The sequence below is a fragment of the Dipodomys merriami genome, unplaced genomic scaffold, assembly GCF_024711535.1.
Source record: "Dipodomys merriami isolate MVZ:Mamm:240054 unplaced genomic scaffold, mDipMer1.0.p SCAF_22, whole genome shotgun sequence".
Classification (NCBI taxonomy): Eukaryota; Metazoa; Chordata; class Mammalia; order Rodentia; family Heteromyidae; genus Dipodomys; species Dipodomys merriami.
The window spans coordinates 18,999,752-19,018,927 of NW_027203604.1; the positions used below are offsets into that span (position 1 = coordinate 18,999,752).

Genomic DNA, 19,176 nt, shown 5'->3' on the forward strand with positions numbered 1-19,176 from the left:
AGGCAACAACCCCCCACCCCCGCCCCGCTCAGTGTTCCCGTCTGGGGAGACGCGTAGCCCTGACGGCTAACCCTACCGGAAGTGAGGGCGGAGGGCCACCACGGAATTCTAGCTGGCAGCGCTGCGGGCAGCTAAGGCGACAAATCTCGCGAGAGGAGGGGCGGGCCCCCCCCCCCCCGCGAAGGCCGCTTCTTGAAGAGAGCCCAACAGGAGCGGAAGCTGTCAGAAGAAAAGCGACGGCTTTCGGCGCCCGGGCTTCTGGTGAGTGTGTTTTCCTCCGTTCCCATCGCCGGCCCGGGGCGCCAGCTGGGGTGGGAGGGCCTGGAGTGCGGCCTGAGCCGGCGGGGCCCACTAGGCTCGGATGCCCTGAGGCGGCGGGTAGATTTGGGATCTTTTTCTCGTTTCCGCTCCCGCCGCGGTTCAATGCTGGGACGGACGCCTTCTGTGTAAACTCCCGTTGGTTTTCCTCCATTCTGTCCCGATGCCGACTCCATCGTGGGCATGGCTGCAGAGTTCTCCCTGCCTGTCTTCCTCTCTCGCCTCTTCTCCCCAGCACCCCTCTCTAGTTCTGGGTAGCGCCCTCGTCCCCCTCGATCCCTTTCCTTCCCCGAGGGGATCGGAGATCGGAGGAAAGTGGGGCTGTCGTCCCGGGACGCTCTGGGACAAGGACCAGATTCCACCCGTCTCTAGCTTCAGAGCAGGGACTCCTGCAAAGACCATTGGTTGGGGATGTCAGGAGTCCCTGTTCAGCGCCACTCCTGCAGTTCCATCCAGATGTGCTCCCCCGTAGAATTCGTTGCTACTGCTGCTGCTTTCCTCATCTTCCTCCTCCACTTTTTCTTTCTTTCTTTTTCTTCTTTTCTTTGGGGTGTGCCTGTTTTAGAGCTTGAACTCAGAACCTGGGTGCTGTCCCTAAGATCTTTTTTTTTTTCTTCCCTCAAGTCTGGCACTCCACCACTTGAATCACAGCTTTGTTTCTGGCTTTTTTTTTTTTTTTATTTTGATGGTTGATTGGGGATAAGAGTCTTAGGGATTTTCCTGTCCAGGCAGGCTTCGAACCTTGGTCTTCAGATCTCAGCCTCCTGAGTGGTTAAGGTTTGCAAGGCATGAGCCACCAGCACCCAGCTTCCTTCTTCCTTTTCCCTTTTTAAAAATGGTAATGGGAGAGTTCTTATGAGAAGGGTCTTTGTAAAACACCTGGCACCTTAGCACCTTACAATGGGAGGGACTGAATGGATTTGAGGAAGATAAGTTTGCTGTGCTTAATGGTAGGAGTTTGTTTTGCCAGTTAGGAAATGCTTTGTGGTTTTAAAAGTACATTGATATTTAAGTTTGGACTGGCCAGATTTCATGTTAGGTCTAAAAGAGATTTTGGCACTTGGGTAATATAAGACCTCAATTTTCAGGTGAGACTGAGGACCAAAGAGGGAAAGCAATCTCTCCAAAGTCACAGAATAATTGATAAAGCTGGAAAGAATCCAAGCCTGTTACTGCAAAGACCAGGAAAGATTCTAAGGTACCATGATTTTGTGGCTGTTTTTTCTCTAAATTCTAACTCCTTATAGCTCTTTCAGTTGTAGTCCTATTTACACTATCATAATTGATGTCCTTTCTCCCCAGGCTTGTAATCTTGTTTGTCAATCTTACTAAGATTTCACCTCTTAGTGGCAAATGCTGTGTGCATAGACACACACACGTACTGAGGCTTCAATTCAGGGCCTGGTACACACGCACGCACGCACGCACGCACGCACGCACGCGTGCGCGCGCGCGCTTCAATTCACGTACTGAGGCTTCAATTCAGGGCCTGGTACACACACACACACACTCCCACCCACCCCCACCCCTCCCCGGGTCCCTGGGTCCCTGAGGTTTTTTACTCAAGGCTGGAGGGTTTTTTTTTTTTTGGTCATGGGCCTGAACTCTGGGCCTGGGCACTGTCCCTGAGCTCTTCAGCTCAAGGCTAGCGCTCTACCACTTGAGCCATAGCACCACTTCCAGCTTTTTTTGTTTAGGTGGTGCTGAGGAATTGAACCCAGGGCCTCATGCATGCAAGGCAAGCACTCTTATCATTGAGCCACCTTCCCAGCCCTTAAGGCTGGTGTTCTACCACTTGAGCCACACCTCCACTTTAGGTTTTTTGGTGGCTAGTGGGAAATAGTAAGTCTTGGACTTTTCCTGTCTTGGCTAGCTTCAATTTAAACCCAGGTTGACTGGAATGCTGAACTACTTCCTGTGGTTACAACCCTAAAGTCAAGGTGTTCCAAATATAGTGACTGGTAAAGGCTTTTGGTAACTTGAGGCTCACAAACTAATCCACTGCTTTTTACCCCCTCCAGATCCTTGAAAATTATCTTGTTGGGGGGAAATGCCTAAAGTAAAAAGAAGCCGGAAAGCCCCCCCAGATGGCTGGGAGTTGATTGAGCCAACATTGGATGAATTAGATCAGAAGATGAGAGAAGGTGAGTGGAGATGTTCCTGTGTGGGTGGGCTGGAGAAGGACTGGTGCCTCCAGGAGGGGCATAAACTCATTATAGTGAAGAGACAAGTCTACTAACAGTGACCTGTCGGTACACACAGTGCTGGAAATGCTGCCAGTAAAATAACATTAATGAAAAGGCCTTCCAAAAGCTTCGTGGGGCTTGAACTCTGGGCCTGAGCTCTGTCCCTCAGCTCTTCAGGTCTTCAGCTCAAGGCAAGCGCTCTACCACTTGAGCTACAGCACCAATTCTGGTTTTCTGGTGGTTTATTGGAGATAGTAATCTCACAGTCTTTTGTGCCCAGGCTGGCTCTGAACTGCAATCCTCAGATCTCAGCCTCCTGAGTAGCTAGGATTACAGGCGTGAGCCACTGGCACCAGTCTCCAAAAGCTTTTTTTTTTTGGTCGTGGGGCTTGAACTTTAGGCCTGAGCACTGTCCCTCAGCTCTTCAGCTCAAGGCGAGCGCTCTACCACTTGAGTCACAGTGCCACTTCCAAAAGCTTTTTGATCAACTTGAATATTAAAGCTTTAGGGAACGAAGGTCAGATGGCCTACCTATAAATTATGTACTACTTCAGTTTGTTTTTTTTTTTTTTTTTTTGTCGGCCGTGGGGCTTGAACTCTGGGCCTGGGCGCTGTCCCTCAGCTCTTCAGCTCAAGGCGAGCGCTCTACCACTTGAGCTACAGCGCCACTTCCGGTTTTCTGGTGGTTTATTGGAGATAGGAGTCTCACGGTCTCTCCTGCCCGGGCTGGCTTTGAACCACGATCCTCAGATCTCAGCCTCCTGAGTAGCTAGGATTACAGGCGTGAGCCACCAGCGCCCGGCTTACTTCAGTTTTTTATATATTTAGTATTATGTGTTGTTACTTGGAAATGCTCTTTCACAATCATGTTCTATGGAACATTTTTTTTTGATACTGTTTTGCATCTTTAACACTGTTTCTTTTATTTCTTAGTCTTGGCATCATTTTAGTCTTCTAGATGTACTGTTACTTCTTTCTACATAGGGTGTGATCTTGCACTTTGTGAACCTATGTATATACTGTCTCTGAAATTTTATCAGAAACACAAAGATCTGTTGACCTATAATCACGGTGGAAGCACTTGAATTGCTATTTAAAGTTGTGTGTGTGTACTGGTACTAGGGATTGAATTCAGAGCCTCTCACTCTAGTTCAGCTTTGGGCTGTTGCTCTACCACTTAAGTCACACCTCTAGCCTGGCATTTTTCCTGGTTAACAGGAGATGGAATCTCTAGAACTTTTCTGCCAGGGTTGGTTTCCAATTGCTACCCTCCAGGTCTCAGCCTCTTGAGTAGCTAAGATTACAGATGTGTGCTACTCTGTCCATTTTTAAATGGTTATTGTTGCTAATCTAGTCATTGTAATTATGAAGTCTTACTGTAATTAGCTGTTATCACAAGTCAGATGGCCTGTTACTTTATCTCTTGTTTTTACAACAGAAGGTAACTTGTGGGTGAGGAAATTACAGTAATCAAGGTTAATGTGAGATGAGAGGGTTTTTTTTTTTTTTTTCTCCAAGCAGCTCTTGTCATAATAAAGGAGACAAGAGAGTGCTGGAATAAAGAGTCCTTTAAAATTATAACTTCCAGGGCTGGGAAGGTGGCTTAGTGGTAGAGTGCTTGCCTAGCATGCATGAAGCCCTGGGTCTGATTCACAGAAAAACCAGAAGAGGCACTGTGGCTCAAGTGGTAGAGCACTAGCTTTGATCAAAAGAAGCTCAGGGACAGTGCCCAGGCTTTGAGTTCAAGCCCCAGGGCTGGCAAAAAAAAATTATGGGGCTGGGAAGGTGGCTCAGTGGTAGAGCATTTGCCTTGTATGCATGAGGCCCTGAATTCCTCAGCACCACATCAGCAGAAAAAGCCAGAAGTGGTGCTGTGGCTCAAGTGGTAGAGCGACAAAAAAAAACCCAAAACTTCCAGGTGGGTACTGGTGGCTCACACCTGTAATCATGGTTACTCAGGAGGCTGAGATCTGAGGGTCAGTGTTTGAAGCCAAACTAGGCAGGAAATATGTGAGATTCATCTCAGATTAACCACTAGAAAACTGGAAGTGATGCTGTGGCTCACAGTGTTAGGGCAATAGCCTTGAATAAAAGAGCTTAGGGACAGAGTTCAGCTCCTGAGTTCAAGCCCCATGACAGACTAAAATAAAATTATAACTTACTCTTCAAAGGAGCAGTGTTTTACAGTACTAGGGATCTAACCCTGGGGAATCTTGCCTTGTATGTGATATTCTTTATTTGTGAAAAGAATATTCCTTGGGCCATTTTGCTCTAACAGCATAACTTCTCAGCATTTCTTTGCTCTCCTGAAGTTGATAAGCACCCTGATTTCAGACCTCGGTGTTCTTTATTTTTTATTATTACTTTTTTTTGGGGGGGGTCCAGTCGTGGGACCTGAACTCTGGGCCTGGGTGCTGTCCCTCAGCTCTTCAGCTCAAGGCTAGCGCTAGTGCTCTACCACTTGAGCCACAGCAGCACTTCCGGCTTTTTTCTTTTTGCTTATGTGGTGCTGAAGAATCGAACCCAGGGCCTCATGCATGCAAGGCAAGCGCTCTACCACTGAGCCACCTTCCCAGCCCCCCCATTGTCCTTTAGTCATAAGACTTCAATGTAATTGTTGAAGATCTCTATTTTACTGTTTGATTGAGACACAGATCAAATACTGTAAAGTTTAAAGTGTCTAGTTAAGAGGTGCTTAGTGTACACTCAGTTTGTTTTGTGTTGTAGCATGTGTCAATCACTTCTTCATTCCTTTTCTGGCTGAATAACATTCCATTGTGTGGGGAATCCACACTTGGTTTATCCATGCCTCTACTCATGGCCATTTGGGTTCTTTCTACCCTTTCATCTGTGAATATTCACGTACAAGTATGTGGGCACATTTTCAGTTCTCTTTGGTATGCACCTAGAAGTGAAATTTCTGGGTCAATGGCTGACTCTACATTTAACTTGTTGAGGAATTTCCAGATTGTTTCCTGGGATTACATCCGTAATCCTAGCACTTGGGGGACTGAAGCCAGGGGATCCAGACTTTGAGGCCATCCTTACTTAGGGTGCACTATATAGTAAGATGCTGGTGTTTTGTTTTTGCATTGCTGGGGATGAAACCCAGAACCCAGTGCCTTATATATGGTAGACAAGTGCTGTACCACTGAGCTATGTCCTCAATCTGAGACAATCCTCTGTCTTAAACAAAACCCTCCCCACTGTGCAGACTGCATCTACTCTGCTAAACACACTACGGTCATTTATACTTTTCTCTTCACAGCTGAAACAGAGCCTCATGAAGGAAAGAGGAAAGTGGAATCCCTCTGGCCCATCTTTAGAATCCACCACCAAAAAACCCGCTATATCTTTGACCTCTTTTACAAGCGGAAAGCCATAAGCAGAGGTGAGTGGCTAAACTTTCTCAGCCTATTACACTTGAACAGCTTCCAAAATGAAGTAGAGTCTTGTCCTTGTTACCCCAGCAAACACTGAGATTTGTCTTACCATTAAAAACTGGGAAACTCTGGGGGCTGGGAATGTGGCTTAGTGGTAGAGTACTTGCCTAGCATGCATGAAGCCCCTAGGTTTGATTCCTGAGTACCACATAAACAGAAAAGGCTGGAAATGGTGCTGTGGCTCAAGTGGTAGAGTGCCCAGGCCCTGAGTTCAAGCCCCAGGATTGGCAAAAAGAAAAAGGAAAAAAAAATGGGGGAAGCTGGTGGCTCATGCCTGTAATCCTAGCTAACCAGGAGACTGAGATCTGAAAGTTTCAGGTCAAGACCAGCCTGGGCAGGAATGTCTGCAAGACTCAGTGGGGATTTTCTTTTTTTGGGGGGGGGGGAGTGTGGGGGTCGGTCGTGGGGCCTGAACTCTGGGCCTGGGCGCTGTCCCTCAGCTCTTCAGCTCAAGGCTAGCGGGCTGCCACTTGAGCCACAGCACCACTTCCAACTTTTTTCTTTTTGCTTATGTGGTGCTGAAGAATCAAACCCAAGGACCTCATGCATGCAAGGCAAGCGCTCTACCACTGAGCTTTACCACCTTCCCAGCCCCATGACTCGGTGGTTTTCAATTGATAATTCTCAAGTAAAATCTCAAGTGGAGCTGTGGCCTTGAGCAGAAAAGCTCAGGGATAGCACCCAGGTCCCGAGTTCAAACCCCATGACCAACCGAAAAAAAAAGGAGGGCAACTTTTTTTTTTAATTGAGGTTGGAGGTGGGTTTGTCATGCTGCAATCTGATGCCCTCTGCTCATCTCTTTGGCAGAACTCTATGAATACTGTATTAAAGAAGGCTATGCGGACAAGAACCTTATTGCAAAGTGGAAAAAACAGGGCTATGAGAATTTGTGTTGCCTGCGCTGCATTCAGACCCGGGACACTAATTTTGGGACAAACTGCATTTGCCGGGTTCCCAAAAGCAAGCTGGAAGTGGTAATGTCTAATGGTTCCATTACATGTTAATTCCTGCTGAGCACTGAGCAGCACTTATCTGGGATGCAGTTTGTCACAGGGGCCCTGCTATCCATCCTTCCTGGGAGCGCTTCTCTCTCTTTGGAGTCTATGCTAGGTGGGGTATCTAGGTCAGTGTTGAGCCCCTTTTGCTAACACTAGAGAAGTGTGACTGCTCGTCTGTCCTCAGACACTTCAGTGTCACCATTACTACATTCCTTTTGCAAGAACTAATATTCTAGCTTGGCCATGCACCCAGGAGTGGTGCTGATAAGCAGTAGCTGCGCTTAGGGCTCCAGCCCCTCTGAAATGCAGCTGAAAGGCAGAGGAGTCACTGGCATATGGCCCATGGTAGCTGTTGGCCCAGCTGGAGGTCTGGCCAGTGTGGCCTTTTCGCCTCTAGTTTCACACAGGTGCCCCCTCCACAAAGCCTGTGCACAGCAAATGTTCATCCTGGAGCCAAGCTGTGCTCAGGCCACATGCACACACAGGTGCGCTGGGAACATGGATTGGGGGTGGGGGGCAGGCAGCAGGCAGAAGCCCCTCCCCTTGGAGAGCCTCTGGACTGCACAGAGGGTCACGATTGGGTTTAACTGGATCTCACCAGAGGAGGTGCTTACACTTAATTCCTCCAAGAGTCAGGAAAGGTAGAACCCATCCCACTGCTCTAGGGCCACCAGGGCGCTGGGCCAGTGAGCCACAGTAACCTGTGGGCCTACTCTGTCCAGTGTCCCCACCAGCAGAGGGCCCAAGGTTCTTCAGAATAAGACTTAGGCACACAGATTTTTTTTTTTTTTTATCCAGCAATGAATTCACATAAATGAAATGCACACAGGGAATGAAATTCCCTCTAGAACTCTCATGTTTCCCATAGGGAATGTCCTACTGGTTCTGTGGGTGCAGGGGTATGGCGGTGGGTTGCAGTCTGACAAGCGTCCTCTGTTGCAGGGCCGCATCATCGAGTGCACACACTGTGGCTGCCGTGGCTGCTCCGGCTGAGACCCCTGGCCCAGACCCCCTTCTCCATCCTGGACTGTGGACCTCGCAGGTTCCTGCTGACTGTGCCCACTCCTTCCTAGGATTGGCTATTGTCAGAGCAGTTCCTCAGACCCCATTTGTGGGTGGCCTCTACAGGTGAAAGCGTTGGCATTCACCAGCTGTGATTTGTAAAAATAAAACCTTTCCACCTCTTGGTCCTGAGTTGGGCGTCCTGCTTCCCCTTGCTAGGTGCAGGGTGGCCCTGAGCGAGTGTGCTTCCTCAGTGAAGATGAAAACTGTACGGGTCTGGCTGACCTGAGCAGGGGTGACTGGACCTGCTTTTTCCCTGCTGTAATGTGGGCACCGTAGGTTCCAAATGTGTTTCATACCAGCATAGTACCTGTTATGGAGATGCCACGGCATCTCCCTTGACTAGGTGGAAGAGACTCCTGGGGCTCCTCTGGACAGCGTGAGGGCGTCTTGTCCCACATAGCCTCTGATCACCTCTGTCCCCCATGGCCTTTGTCCACACCAGTGTCCTCACTCGAGTCTTGGTCCCTCTGGGGGTTGGTCCGGAACTCCTGCCAAGGGTGGGGGGCCGCCTCTGCTGGCATCACTTTCAACCACTGCTTATAGTAGGCTCTGAAGCCATCGATCTTCTCCAAGTAGGTGTTCTTCCCTTTGTACTGTAATGATAAAGAGGGCATCAGGGTCTGTGTGCTTTTGCCACCAACCCCAAATCCCATCAGCTGGCTTGGCCTTGTTCCCTGCTGCCTCCTAGCAGACTACAGGGAGAGGCAGAAAAGCTGTAGTCAGCCTGATTCCTGGCAAGATGGCCACCCCACTGGGCAGGTCAGATCCCTGCCCAGGCAGTGTCATCTCCCCAATGGAGGTCTCCTAGCCCCACAAGCCATAGTCACTGGGTTTCATCCACTCACTGCCCCCACACTGAAGGCACCTCCGTCCTGGGACCACAACTATCTCCAGGGGAGAGGGAGAGGGTTCTCCAAGAAGCTGCTAGACAGCCCCCAAAGGCCAGAACCAGGGTGACCCTGGCCAAGAAGGCAATGCTCAGCCTGGGGCACATACTCGGTCAAAGTTGGGGGGGTACTGGGCCGCAAACTCCAGCTGGTGGATGATCACTTCATTCACAGGGACACCACTCTGCCTCATGTCCTTCAGAATGTCGATGAGGTAGGCATAGTCTAGCTTCTTGACGGCTGCATTGATGAGGGCGCTGTAGATGTGGGTATTGGGGGTCACCTGGGATCTCTGAAATGAAAGCACACAGCGGTATGATGGCAGGGGCAGTCATCATCAGGCCGGCTCTGGGGCCAGTCATCAGGGGCCAGAAGGGTAGAGCCTTAAGGCAACACTGGCCGTCCTCCCCCTCCAAAAGGACAGCAGAACTTGGGAGAAGCCTGCTGCTGAGGTCACAGGAGCTTCCAGGGCCTCGCTTCTGGCTATTTCCTGGGGACAGGGAGGTGGCAGCACCCTGGAGAGGAGCTGCCATAGGCTGACCATGAGGGGCATATGTGGTCCGAAGAAAGCGCCCTCTTAGGCTCAGATAAAATCCATTTAGCACTAAGATCCGATGAGGGCCAGGCAGGGTATGTATCAGAACTGGACAAGGCAGTGATAACTGCCCTTTGACCCCCAAGACTTCCAATCCATTGTCCTCTAGAAATACCTCTCATCCCTCCAGGGTGCTTGGGCCCAGACCTGTTCCCATCCCCTCCATGGGCCCCCCAAGAGCACCATCTTTAGTATGGAAATGGCCTGTTTCTGTGCCACGTCCCACAGCAGCTCCCCTTGGTCCCCAAGGGGGTAGATGCCACTCTGTGCTGGAAGTGGAGTCCACTTACCCTTCCCAAGTGTGGAGTCCACTTACCCTTCCCAAGTGTGGAGTCCACTTACCCTTCCCAAGTGTAGAGGGTCTGTACCCCCATGTCCTTGACAACTTTTACCCTGCGCACTACCACAGGAGACCTGCCTGGACCCCCTCACCTTCATGTCTGCGAGCAGCTGCAGACCGTCCTTGTGTTGGCGGCACCCAATGGCCAGGTTGCAGAACGTCCGCAGATCAGGGACAATTCCTCGCTTTGCCAGGATTGGCAGCAGAGCCTGTGAGGTCAAATGTATCATGTCTGTCCTCTGGGGCTCGCCCTCCCAGGGGAGGACTTGTGCTGAAGCCCTGGATGGGCTGTTGGAGCCCCCAGGGGCCCAGGTCTGTTCAAAGGCCTCCCAGTGCCCTCTGCTGCAGGCATCATGCAGGGCCTGGGCTCTAGAGCCACGTTTCACAATGGGATCCAGAGAGGAAGGGGAAAAGGGGCTCATGGGAGTGTGCCTGGGGCCTGCCCCACCCCCAGCCAAGCCCCTTACCTTTGCCCCCTCCAGATCTCCTGACTTGCTCTTCTTCCTCATCAGCGTGTTGTAGAACGTCACATCAGCCTCCACCTGGTGTGTGTCCAGTGAGGTCAGCAGCGAGGCCTCTGCAGGGCTCCCGGGCTCTACCACCTCTGCCAGCAATGTGAAGGTTTTGATGTCTGGCTGGATCCCGTGCTCTGCCATCTTGCCTAGGAAGCCGCCTAGGCCCCCCATCAAGGCCAGCCTGTCAGCAGGAGTGGCCACATTCCCAAAGGAGACCACAGTTGGGGAGACAGCCCCGAGAGCCAAGAGGTTGACCTCTGGCTCCATGGGAGGAGGCCTCAGGGCCAGTGGGGCGAGGGCTGCTGAGTGGTCAGCCTGTGCCTCCATTTCCATCTCGGGCTGGGCTTTGCTAGGCACCCTGGCATCCCGAGGCTTTGGAGGCCTCTCTAGTGCCTGAGAAGGTTCCAGAAACAGCTCCTTTTCCAGTGCCTCAACGTGGAGTCTTGCTGCCATACCATCACCTAATTTGAACTGGCCCTTCCTTCCTACCCGCCGCCTGCCTGTAGATGGCTGGAGCAGAACTGTGCCTTCCTGGGGCCTCAGGAGCAGCCTGGAGGCCAACTCTAGGTCCCCCAGGCCGCAGTCCCGAGCTGCCCCCAAGAGCAAGTTGTAGCCATACTGGTTTGGCTTGATTCCCAGACTCAGCATCTGCCTCCACACCTGTGAGGAAAACACAGACACTGGCTCAGAGTTCTACCAATCCAAGGCCTCCAGCAGCAGGGGAGTGAGGAATCAGATGGCAAAGTCAAAAGGTACCTAAAACCCTCAAGGCGCAGTGAAAAGCTGGGTTCCACCCAATACCAGAAAAAAAGAAGAAAAAAAAAAAGCAGAATGGTGTGGGTCAGTAGTCCCAGCATTCAGCAGGCTGAGATGTGAGGCTCATTTGAGACTAGGTTCAAGGATCACCTGGGTAACATAGTAAAAACACTATATATATATATATATACGCATGTCTATACATATATAAACACTATGTATATGTATAGATATGCAGTATATGTTACATATAATAATATGTATAATATATATGTATATTTTTTTAAGTGGCCAGAAGAATCTGACAAGTGTCTACCTGACTCCAGACTCCAGCAGCTCTCCTCTCCTTCCTCAAGCTCACCCCTAAACTGTTCTACCAGTATGGTCCCTTTACCATCTCTTCAGAACCCTTCTACTTGAGATCTCTGCCCATCATCTCCTTCGCCTCCCCTATGGTAGGGCTGGCCAAAGAGGCTAAGTTCTAGAAGAGTCTAGGCTGACTTTGCAGGCTGAGATTCAGCAGTGCCTCCCATTTACCTGATGCATGCCTAGCCACAGGCCCCAAGGCTGAGGCTTAGATGCTGAGACTTGAATTCATCATGTCAGATGCAGAGCAGGACAGAGGCAGAGAGAGCCAGCAATGTAGATTGTCAGGCTGTGGCCTAAACCCCACATCTCAAGCTATTCCCGTGTTTGCAACATACACCCAGCACATGTGTGGGGGTGACCCACAGCACTGGGGTCACATCTGGGCCAGGACTGTGCTGTTGTTTCTATGATGCCAGTTAGCTTATGTGTTTCATCTGCAGGCTCAGACAGGCATCTACACCGAACTTGGGGCCAGGGTGGCGCCTGACATCCCAGCTCACCGGATGAATGGCACTCCCAAAGCTGCCCGGGAGAGCAGCAGGCCAGGTCCCAACCGCCTGCTGGGGCAGGATCTTGAGGATGGTAAGGATCTGGACAGCCACACAGACAAGGAGTGTGTGTGTATGTGTAAGGGACACACGCTACCCCATGATGGTGGCAGGGAGTCAGCTCTAGGGTCACATCAACTTCAGTCTTAGCCTCAGCGCTCAGTGGATGTGGGGTCTCAGGGAAGTTTCAAATCTCCACCAATCTCCATTTCCTCACCTGCAGAATGGGACTCACAGAGCCGGGCAGAGGCATTTCAGTGTTTGTGCAGCACAAACACCCCCTGAGGACAATAGGGTACTTTAACCAGAACAGACCAAGGCCAAGGGGAATGTGTTGGCTGATCTTAGGAGGTGGAGGCCAGCTGGGCAGCCACAGCTTCTGGGAATTCTGCAGAGGGACACAGGCCTGAGGTCCTAATAAGTTGTGGTTTTGCTTAGGGAGGGCGGGGGGAGCTTGCTGGACAGAGGACAGGATGGGAGGCTGGGTGGGATTGCTGCTGGTCTCTGACACACACGTTAGGATGCAGAGGATGACACTGAGAGGCCACAGAAGCAGCCACAACACCCATGTAAACACCAACCAACCCTGCAATGAAGGGGACTGCATGCATGTGTGCATGGGGGTAAGTGGGGTGGGATTCAGGTTGGATGTGTTGATCTCTGCACTCTTAGTGATCACACTGCAGGGGGTCAGCAGGGAGTTTAGGGGGCAGAGTCACTGCCCATCTGCACACCTTTGTTTCCTGCTGTCTACAAAACAGGGGCTCCAGGTGCCCCATGATGGTTACCAGGAGGGCCAAAGTTGGCCATGCACACAACCTGCTTTGCACCCCGGCGCATGAGGCTCAGGGTAGGAGGGACTGACCTGCAGGGCATATCGGAAGCCTGTCTTCTTGTCCTGGATGCAGCCCATAAGCAGGAAACTGAAGGTCTCCGCAGTGACCAAGTGGCCCTTGTGGACGATTTCCTAGGTGGGGAGCAAGGCAGGCTGGTTGCAAACCTACAGCAGGGCCCAGGCCGCATACCTTGCTTCCAGCCAGCTTGGGCAGCACCTCTGCAAAGGCCACCCAGGCAGTCACAGAGCTGGGGGGGGTCTCTTAACCCAACCCCTGGCCAGCTGTGGGAGCAAGTGGGAACAGCCCACCAAGATTAGCACACTGCCACAGTACTTCTCACTGGCCCTTTGGGCATGTCAGAGTTAGCCACTGCCTTCCTGGGACACTCCCTCTACTTCCTCACCCCACAGGAGTACCCTAAGACCCTCAGGGGAGGGGCAGGAAAGAGGGGCGGCTCCCCACCTTGAACACATCGAGGCACATCCTGAGGTCTGCACACCTGGCAGCTACCTTCAGCAGGGCATGGTAGGTTTTGAGGTTGAGCTGGAAGTTTCTGGCCTGCAGCTGCTGTCGGAGCTTCAGGGCACTCTGCAGGGCTGAGTCCTTCCACGGGGACTCGGCACAGACATTGAACAAGGCTGTATATGTGGCGTCTGAAGGCTCCAGCTGTCTCTTTTTCATCTGTGCAGATGGGAGAAATACAGGGACATTGAAAGACCATGATGTTCCTTGGTCTTCCTCTCTCTCTCTCTCTCTCTTTCACACACACACACACACACACACACACACACACACACACACACACACACACACACACACACACACACACACACACACACACACACACACACACACACACACACACACACACACACACACACACACACACACACACACACACACCCCTTTTTTTCCTGGCCTCCCCATGGTCATGCCAAGAGCAGAGTATACCAAATGGTAAGAGCATGGGCTGCCATGGGCTGGCTTCAGGCTGCAGGAGATGAGCTCTCCCCTGTGAGCACCCAAGTCTCCAGGGCCACACTCCTTTCTGACACACAAAGGAAATGGCGCTGGGCGCTGGTGGCTCACGCCTGTAATCCTAGCGACTCAGGAGGCTGAGATCTGAGAATTGCGGTTCAAAGCCAGCCTGGGCAGGAAAGACTGTGAGACTCCTATCTCCAATAAACCACTAGAAAACCGGAAGGGGCGCTGTAGCTCAAGTGGTAGAGCGCTCGCCTTGAGCTGAAGAGCTGAGGGACAGCACCCAGGCCCAGAGTTCAAGCCCCATGACCGACAAAAAAAAAAAAAGGAAATGGCTCCCTGGCTCTTAGGGAGGTCTTTTCCCAAAGAGCTAGCTTGGATGGAGTGGGATCAAGAAAAAGAATAAGCACACACAGGACAAAAAAGGTACTCAGGAAATGCACACCACAGCCCAGGCATGATAAGTGTTGAAGGATATTCCTTTTTTTTTTCTTTGGTACCAGTATTGGGACTTGAACTCAGGGCCTAAGCTTTTGTACTCAAGGAGAGCGCTTTACCACCTGAGCCATAGCTCCACTTCTGGCTTTTTTTGGTGGTTCACTGGAGAAAAGAAGCTCATAGACTTTCCTGCCCAGGTGGGATTTGAAGCATGATCCTCAGATAGTACCTAAGATTAAAGGTGTGAGCCATCTGCTCAGGTAAAGGATGTTTCTTCACATTGCTTCATTCAATCCCCTGAGACCACCTGCATTTTACAGTGGTGAACCTGACTCCAGGAAGTCTGAGTTATTGGCCCAAGCATTGGCAACTAGCACCCTTAGGTCCTGCACCCAGTGCATGTACCTTTAGAGGCTCAGCCCTGAGGCCCTGCCTGCCTTCCCACCCCCCACCCCCTGCACTCACATCATTGTAGAGCCTGAAGGCCTTCTTCAGGTAGCCAACACGCCCACAGCCACCAATCAGCACCGTGTAGTTGTACTCCAGTGGCTGCAGTCTCTCCTCCTTCAGCATCTGCCTCTCAAACAGGTCCAGAGCATTGGCCAGCTGAGGGGAAAGTGGAGATGGACAGGGCAGGGGCTCAGGATGGTCTCCAAGATGCTCAGCAAAGGGAGAAAGGTGGGAAGGGACAGCCAGTGCAAAGGTCCTGAGGCCACGGAAGTGGGAAGGATTAAAAGAGCAGCCAAGGTGCCCAGATGGCCACACAGCATGGGAGTAGGAGGATGGAGAGAAATGGGATGGGGCAGTAGATCCCCCAGGTCCTCATAAACCACTGTGAGGATCTTGGCTTCCCTTTGTTTTTCTTGTGCCAGTCTTGGGGCTTGAATTCAGCACCTGGGTGTTGTCCCGGCTTTTCCATTCAAAACTAGTGCTTTTCCACTTGATTTTTTTTTTGGTGGTTAATTGGAGTTAAGAGTCTCATGGACTTTCTTGCCCCAGCTGGGTTTGAACCTCAATCCTTAGATCTCAACCTCCTGAGGAGCTAGGATTATAAGCGTGAGTCACTGGAACCTGGCCTTCTTTGTTTATTTCTTAACTTCTCACAATGGTAAATTCCAAGTGAACAGAAGAGTAGGGGAAAAGGATGTACATACAATGCTGGCTCAATGACTAGCTGATCTTATTAACTCTGAGTTGGGCACTCTCCCCCTTTGGTTTTTTTTGGTGCCTGTTCTGGGACTTGAACTCAGGGCCTAGACTTTGTCTCTGAGCTTTTTTACCCAAGGCTAACACTCTACCACTTGAGCCACAGCTCTACTTCTGGCTTTTTTTTTTTTTTTTGGGACCACAATCCTCGGATCTCAGCCTCCTGAGTAGTTATGATTACAGGCATGAGCCACCTATAGCCAGCATCAAATTCCATTTTTTTAAAAATTTTTTTTTATTTTTTATTTTTTTTGGGGGGGTTCGGCCGTGGGGCCTGTACTCTGGGCCTGGGCGCTGTCCCTCAGCTCTTCAGATCAAGGCTAGCGCTCTACCACTTGAGTCATAGCGCCACTTCTGGCTTTTTCTTTTTGCTTATGTGGTGCTGAGGAATCGAACCCAGGGCCTCAGGCATGCAAGGCAAGCACTCTACCACTGAATCACCTTCCCAGCCCCAAATGCCATTTTTTAAAGTAAATCCCAAACACTCAAAAGGTCTTCAGCACCTACCACTAAGAGATTTTAAAATATAAACACAATGTCATTGTCAATCTTTAAGAAACTTTTGTTTTCTTTTTCAGTGCTGGGGATAGAATTCAGGGCCTTGAGTGAGCTGAGCAAGCACACTGAGCCACACGCTCTAACCAGCAACATAAAAGCAATGGCACAGGATACTTTGGTAGTTTGAGGGAGAAGATGATCAGGATCTGCTTTCTGTGCTGCAAGTAGGTGGCAAAGGACATGATATTGACAGAAGACCTAGTGACAAATGTCCTTAATAGCTGAGGAGAGCTAGACACAGTGATAGACACCTGTAGTCCCAGCAAGGCAGGAGGCTATAGATAGAAAGATCATGAGCCAGGTTGGCCTAGGCAAAATCTGCAAGACCCTCCTTGAAAAATAATCAAAGCAAAAGGGTCGGGAGTATGGCTCAGGTGTAGAGCACCTCCCTGGCAAATAGAAGCCCTGACTTCAAACCTCACAGTACTACCACCAAAGAACAAAAAACAAAACAAAACAACAACAACAACCAAAAAAAACACCAAAGTTGAGGAGGTAAAGGAAAGTCTACACCCAGACATTTGAGGGCAGGGTTGGAAAAGCTTGGAGGTAGTGTGGGTCAGAGAAAGAGAATAGAGCATGACCCAAGGAAATTTGACCAAGCAAATGGAATAATAGAATTGCCATTTAGAGGCTGAGATCTGCAGATCACAGTTCAAAGCTAGCCCCGGCAGACAAATCTGAGAGTCTTATCTCCAATTAACCAGCAAACAGCCAGAGCTGTACATATATACTTCCAGCTTCTATAGGAGGCTGGGGCAGGAGACCTGAACAGTAGAAACTGAGTTATAGTCATGCTATGAGACTGCTGGGTCACCATGGTGAGTAAAGAAAGGGGATAGTGATTCACACATGCAATTCCAGCTATGCAAGAAGTAGATATTGGGGAGACTGCAAGTTTGAGGCCAGCCTGAGGGGGGGAAAAGTGAGATTCCCCTCTATTTCAATTAATAAGCCAGGCATAGTGGCCCATACCTGTAATCCCAGGTATACAGGAGGCCATAAGTAAGAGAATCATAGTCTACGCTGGCATAAGCCAAAAGCATGAGCCACTATCTGAAAATTAACTTAAGCAAAAAAGGTTGGGGGTGTTCAAATCCCTGTACCACTTAAAAAAAAAAAAGACAAGGAACAAAAGGGCCCATGGATCAAGTGCTGCTGAGCACCCCAACATTTAGTAATGGGGAGCACTGAGATGCTACACACCCAACACTGAGCTCAGGAAAGCAGAAGGAATGCCAGGTTCCCTCACCTTCCCTTCTTTGATCAGGCGTTTGCACTGGAGGAAGTACCAATATGGGGTGTTCCTTCGGCCCTGCCATGCTTTGGGTTCTGTCTCCCCGTCTTCATCTTCCTCCACATTCTGCTCTCTGAGCTGCCAGTTATACAACTCAGCTGTGGATTTCTGGAATATTCTTCGGGAGGAGTATTTGTCAGAGAGAGTTCCAAAGCTTTCTTCCTCCTCTTCTTCCTGAGGGGTTAGGGTGCTGGGCTGACTGGGGTCACTGTGTTGGCTGCTCATGTTCTTCCGGCTCCCCTGCCCCAGGGAGCTGCTGAAGGTTGCTGACACTGGCCGTGCTGGCTGCAGGATCCTGGGCCAAACCAGCCCCTCCTTGCCTCCTGCCCACCAGACTCCACGAGGACCAAGGCATTGGAGGATGGACAGTCCCACAGGGCCAGGACCAGAGAAGAGGCGGGCAAGTCTCATAATATCCATGTCTGGCTTTCCTGTCCCACCGGGGCCTGTAATATTTCAAACAAATTAAGGAAGTCAAGTCAGCTTCACAGTTACAAAGGCAGAAGATTGGGTAGTGGTTATATAAGGCCTGCCAATAATCAATCCTAGCCTCCTGAACCACGCCTCCAGCCTCGTTATTGGATGATCATTTTTGGAGATGGAGTCTCTAGGACTCCCATGCCTGGACTAGCCTCAAACCTTGACCTCCCCCAGATCTCAGCCTCTTTAGTAGCTAAGATTACAAGTATGAGCTACTGGAGACTGGCAGCATGAAAATACCTTTAAGGTTTGGATACGTTAGAAAGACTCTGGGGTTGGAAGCATTGCTCAGTTGCTACAGTGCTAGTCAATGAGTGAAAACTTCAAGTACTGAGTTCAAGTCCCAGTCTTGGACCAAAAAAAAAAAAAAAGACAATACATCAATAACTGAGACTAGAGTGGAGTCGGACTGTAGTTCAATAGCAGTGTACATATGTACTGTACATGCATATGTGGTATACTAGTCTATGAAGTTTTCAATGCATTAGATAACACAAGCCTATGGTAATTTCACAGCAGAAGTGCGCCTAAATGATAGCACGAGTGACCACCCTGTGTGGTAGCTGCACAAACTGTCTTCTGACAAATCCACTGCTAACATATTCTCTGCCAATCAGGGAAGGAAATGCTAAGGTTTACACAGGGGGAAAAAAAAAGTAAAGCGAGAGTTATCTTCCTAGGAAATCCATTCTTTCTCCTAGGCTCGACTGTAATCCCCCGCACTCAGGAGGCTGAATCGGGAGGATCGCGAGTTAGAGGCCCGCCTGGGTTTCCTAGTGAGACACCAGCCCCCCTCCACCGCACCCCAATCGACCAATCCAACTCCAGAATCACCGACACGCTGAAGACCCCACTGCCCATCCCGCGGCCCTCGACCCAGCGCGACCCCCTTCTCCCCAGGCCCTCAGAGCCTGAGTTCCAGTCAAGCCCCAAGTTCCAGTCAGTCCTGGGCTCAGGACTCTCGCTGCCACACGGGCCAGCTCTGCCAGGGTCTCAGAACTCCTGCGTGGATGGAACAGGAACTCACCGGAACGGCCGGGAGCCTAGAACGCCGTGCTGGTCCCCGCGCGGTCCTCAGCGCGTCCCCCGGGCGGTCGCCGGGCGGTGTCACCCAATACCTTAGGCAGGCGCCGCAGCCGAGGCTCGCGCAGGCGCAGTCCGCGTCTCGAGCTCTCGCACGCGCAGGGCTGGAGGCGAAGCGCCGACCCGCCGGTGGCTCGGCTTTCTGCTAACTATGTCTGGCATCGTGGCCGTAGTCGGCCGCTGGATTGGCTAGGCCTAGGCCGGCGGAAGGCCAAGGCGCGCTTGGGGCGCTCCCGACATCCTTCGGGCGGCGGTGGCGGCGGCGGTGGCGGGCGCG

The 19,176-nt window shown here is 50.9% G+C and overlaps 2 protein-coding genes across 3 annotated transcripts; one reads left to right on the plus strand and one right to left on the minus strand.

The window, feature by feature from the left end:
• Positions 1–48: 48 nt before the first annotated feature.
• On the plus strand, positions 49–8,132 carry Bud31 (BUD31 homolog). Of its 2 annotated transcripts, none has more exons than XM_070033565.1 (6): positions 49–261; positions 1,407–1,516; positions 2,340–2,462; positions 5,773–5,895; positions 6,755–6,921; positions 7,888–8,132. In XM_070033565.1, exons 3-6 carry the CDS (start codon positions 2,369–2,371, stop codon positions 7,936–7,938), a joined length of 435 nt encoding a protein of 144 aa, XP_069889666.1. In that variant the 5' UTR covers positions 49–261; positions 1,407–1,516; positions 2,340–2,368; the 3' UTR covers positions 7,939–8,132. The 2 variants fall into 2 exon arrangements, with proteins under 2 accessions (XP_069889666.1, XP_069889667.1); XM_070033566.1 differs by lacking the exon at positions 49–261 and adding an exon at positions 285–378.
• A 93-nt stretch (positions 8,133–8,225) lies between these two features.
• Ptcd1 (pentatricopeptide repeat domain 1) lies at positions 8,226–18,929 on the minus strand. The gene is made up of 9 exons (XM_070033561.1): positions 18,844–18,929; positions 17,292–17,782; positions 14,741–14,881; positions 13,319–13,537; positions 12,886–12,987; positions 10,300–11,007; positions 9,925–10,041; positions 9,007–9,189; positions 8,226–8,603 (listed from the first exon to the last, which is right to left on the minus strand). The coding sequence occupies exons 2-9, from the start codon at positions 17,754–17,756 to the stop codon at positions 8,418–8,420; spliced, it is 2,121 nt and encodes a 706-aa protein (XP_069889662.1). The 5' UTR covers positions 17,757–17,782; positions 18,844–18,929; the 3' UTR covers positions 8,226–8,417.
• Between the last annotated feature and the right edge of the window lie 247 nt (positions 18,930–19,176).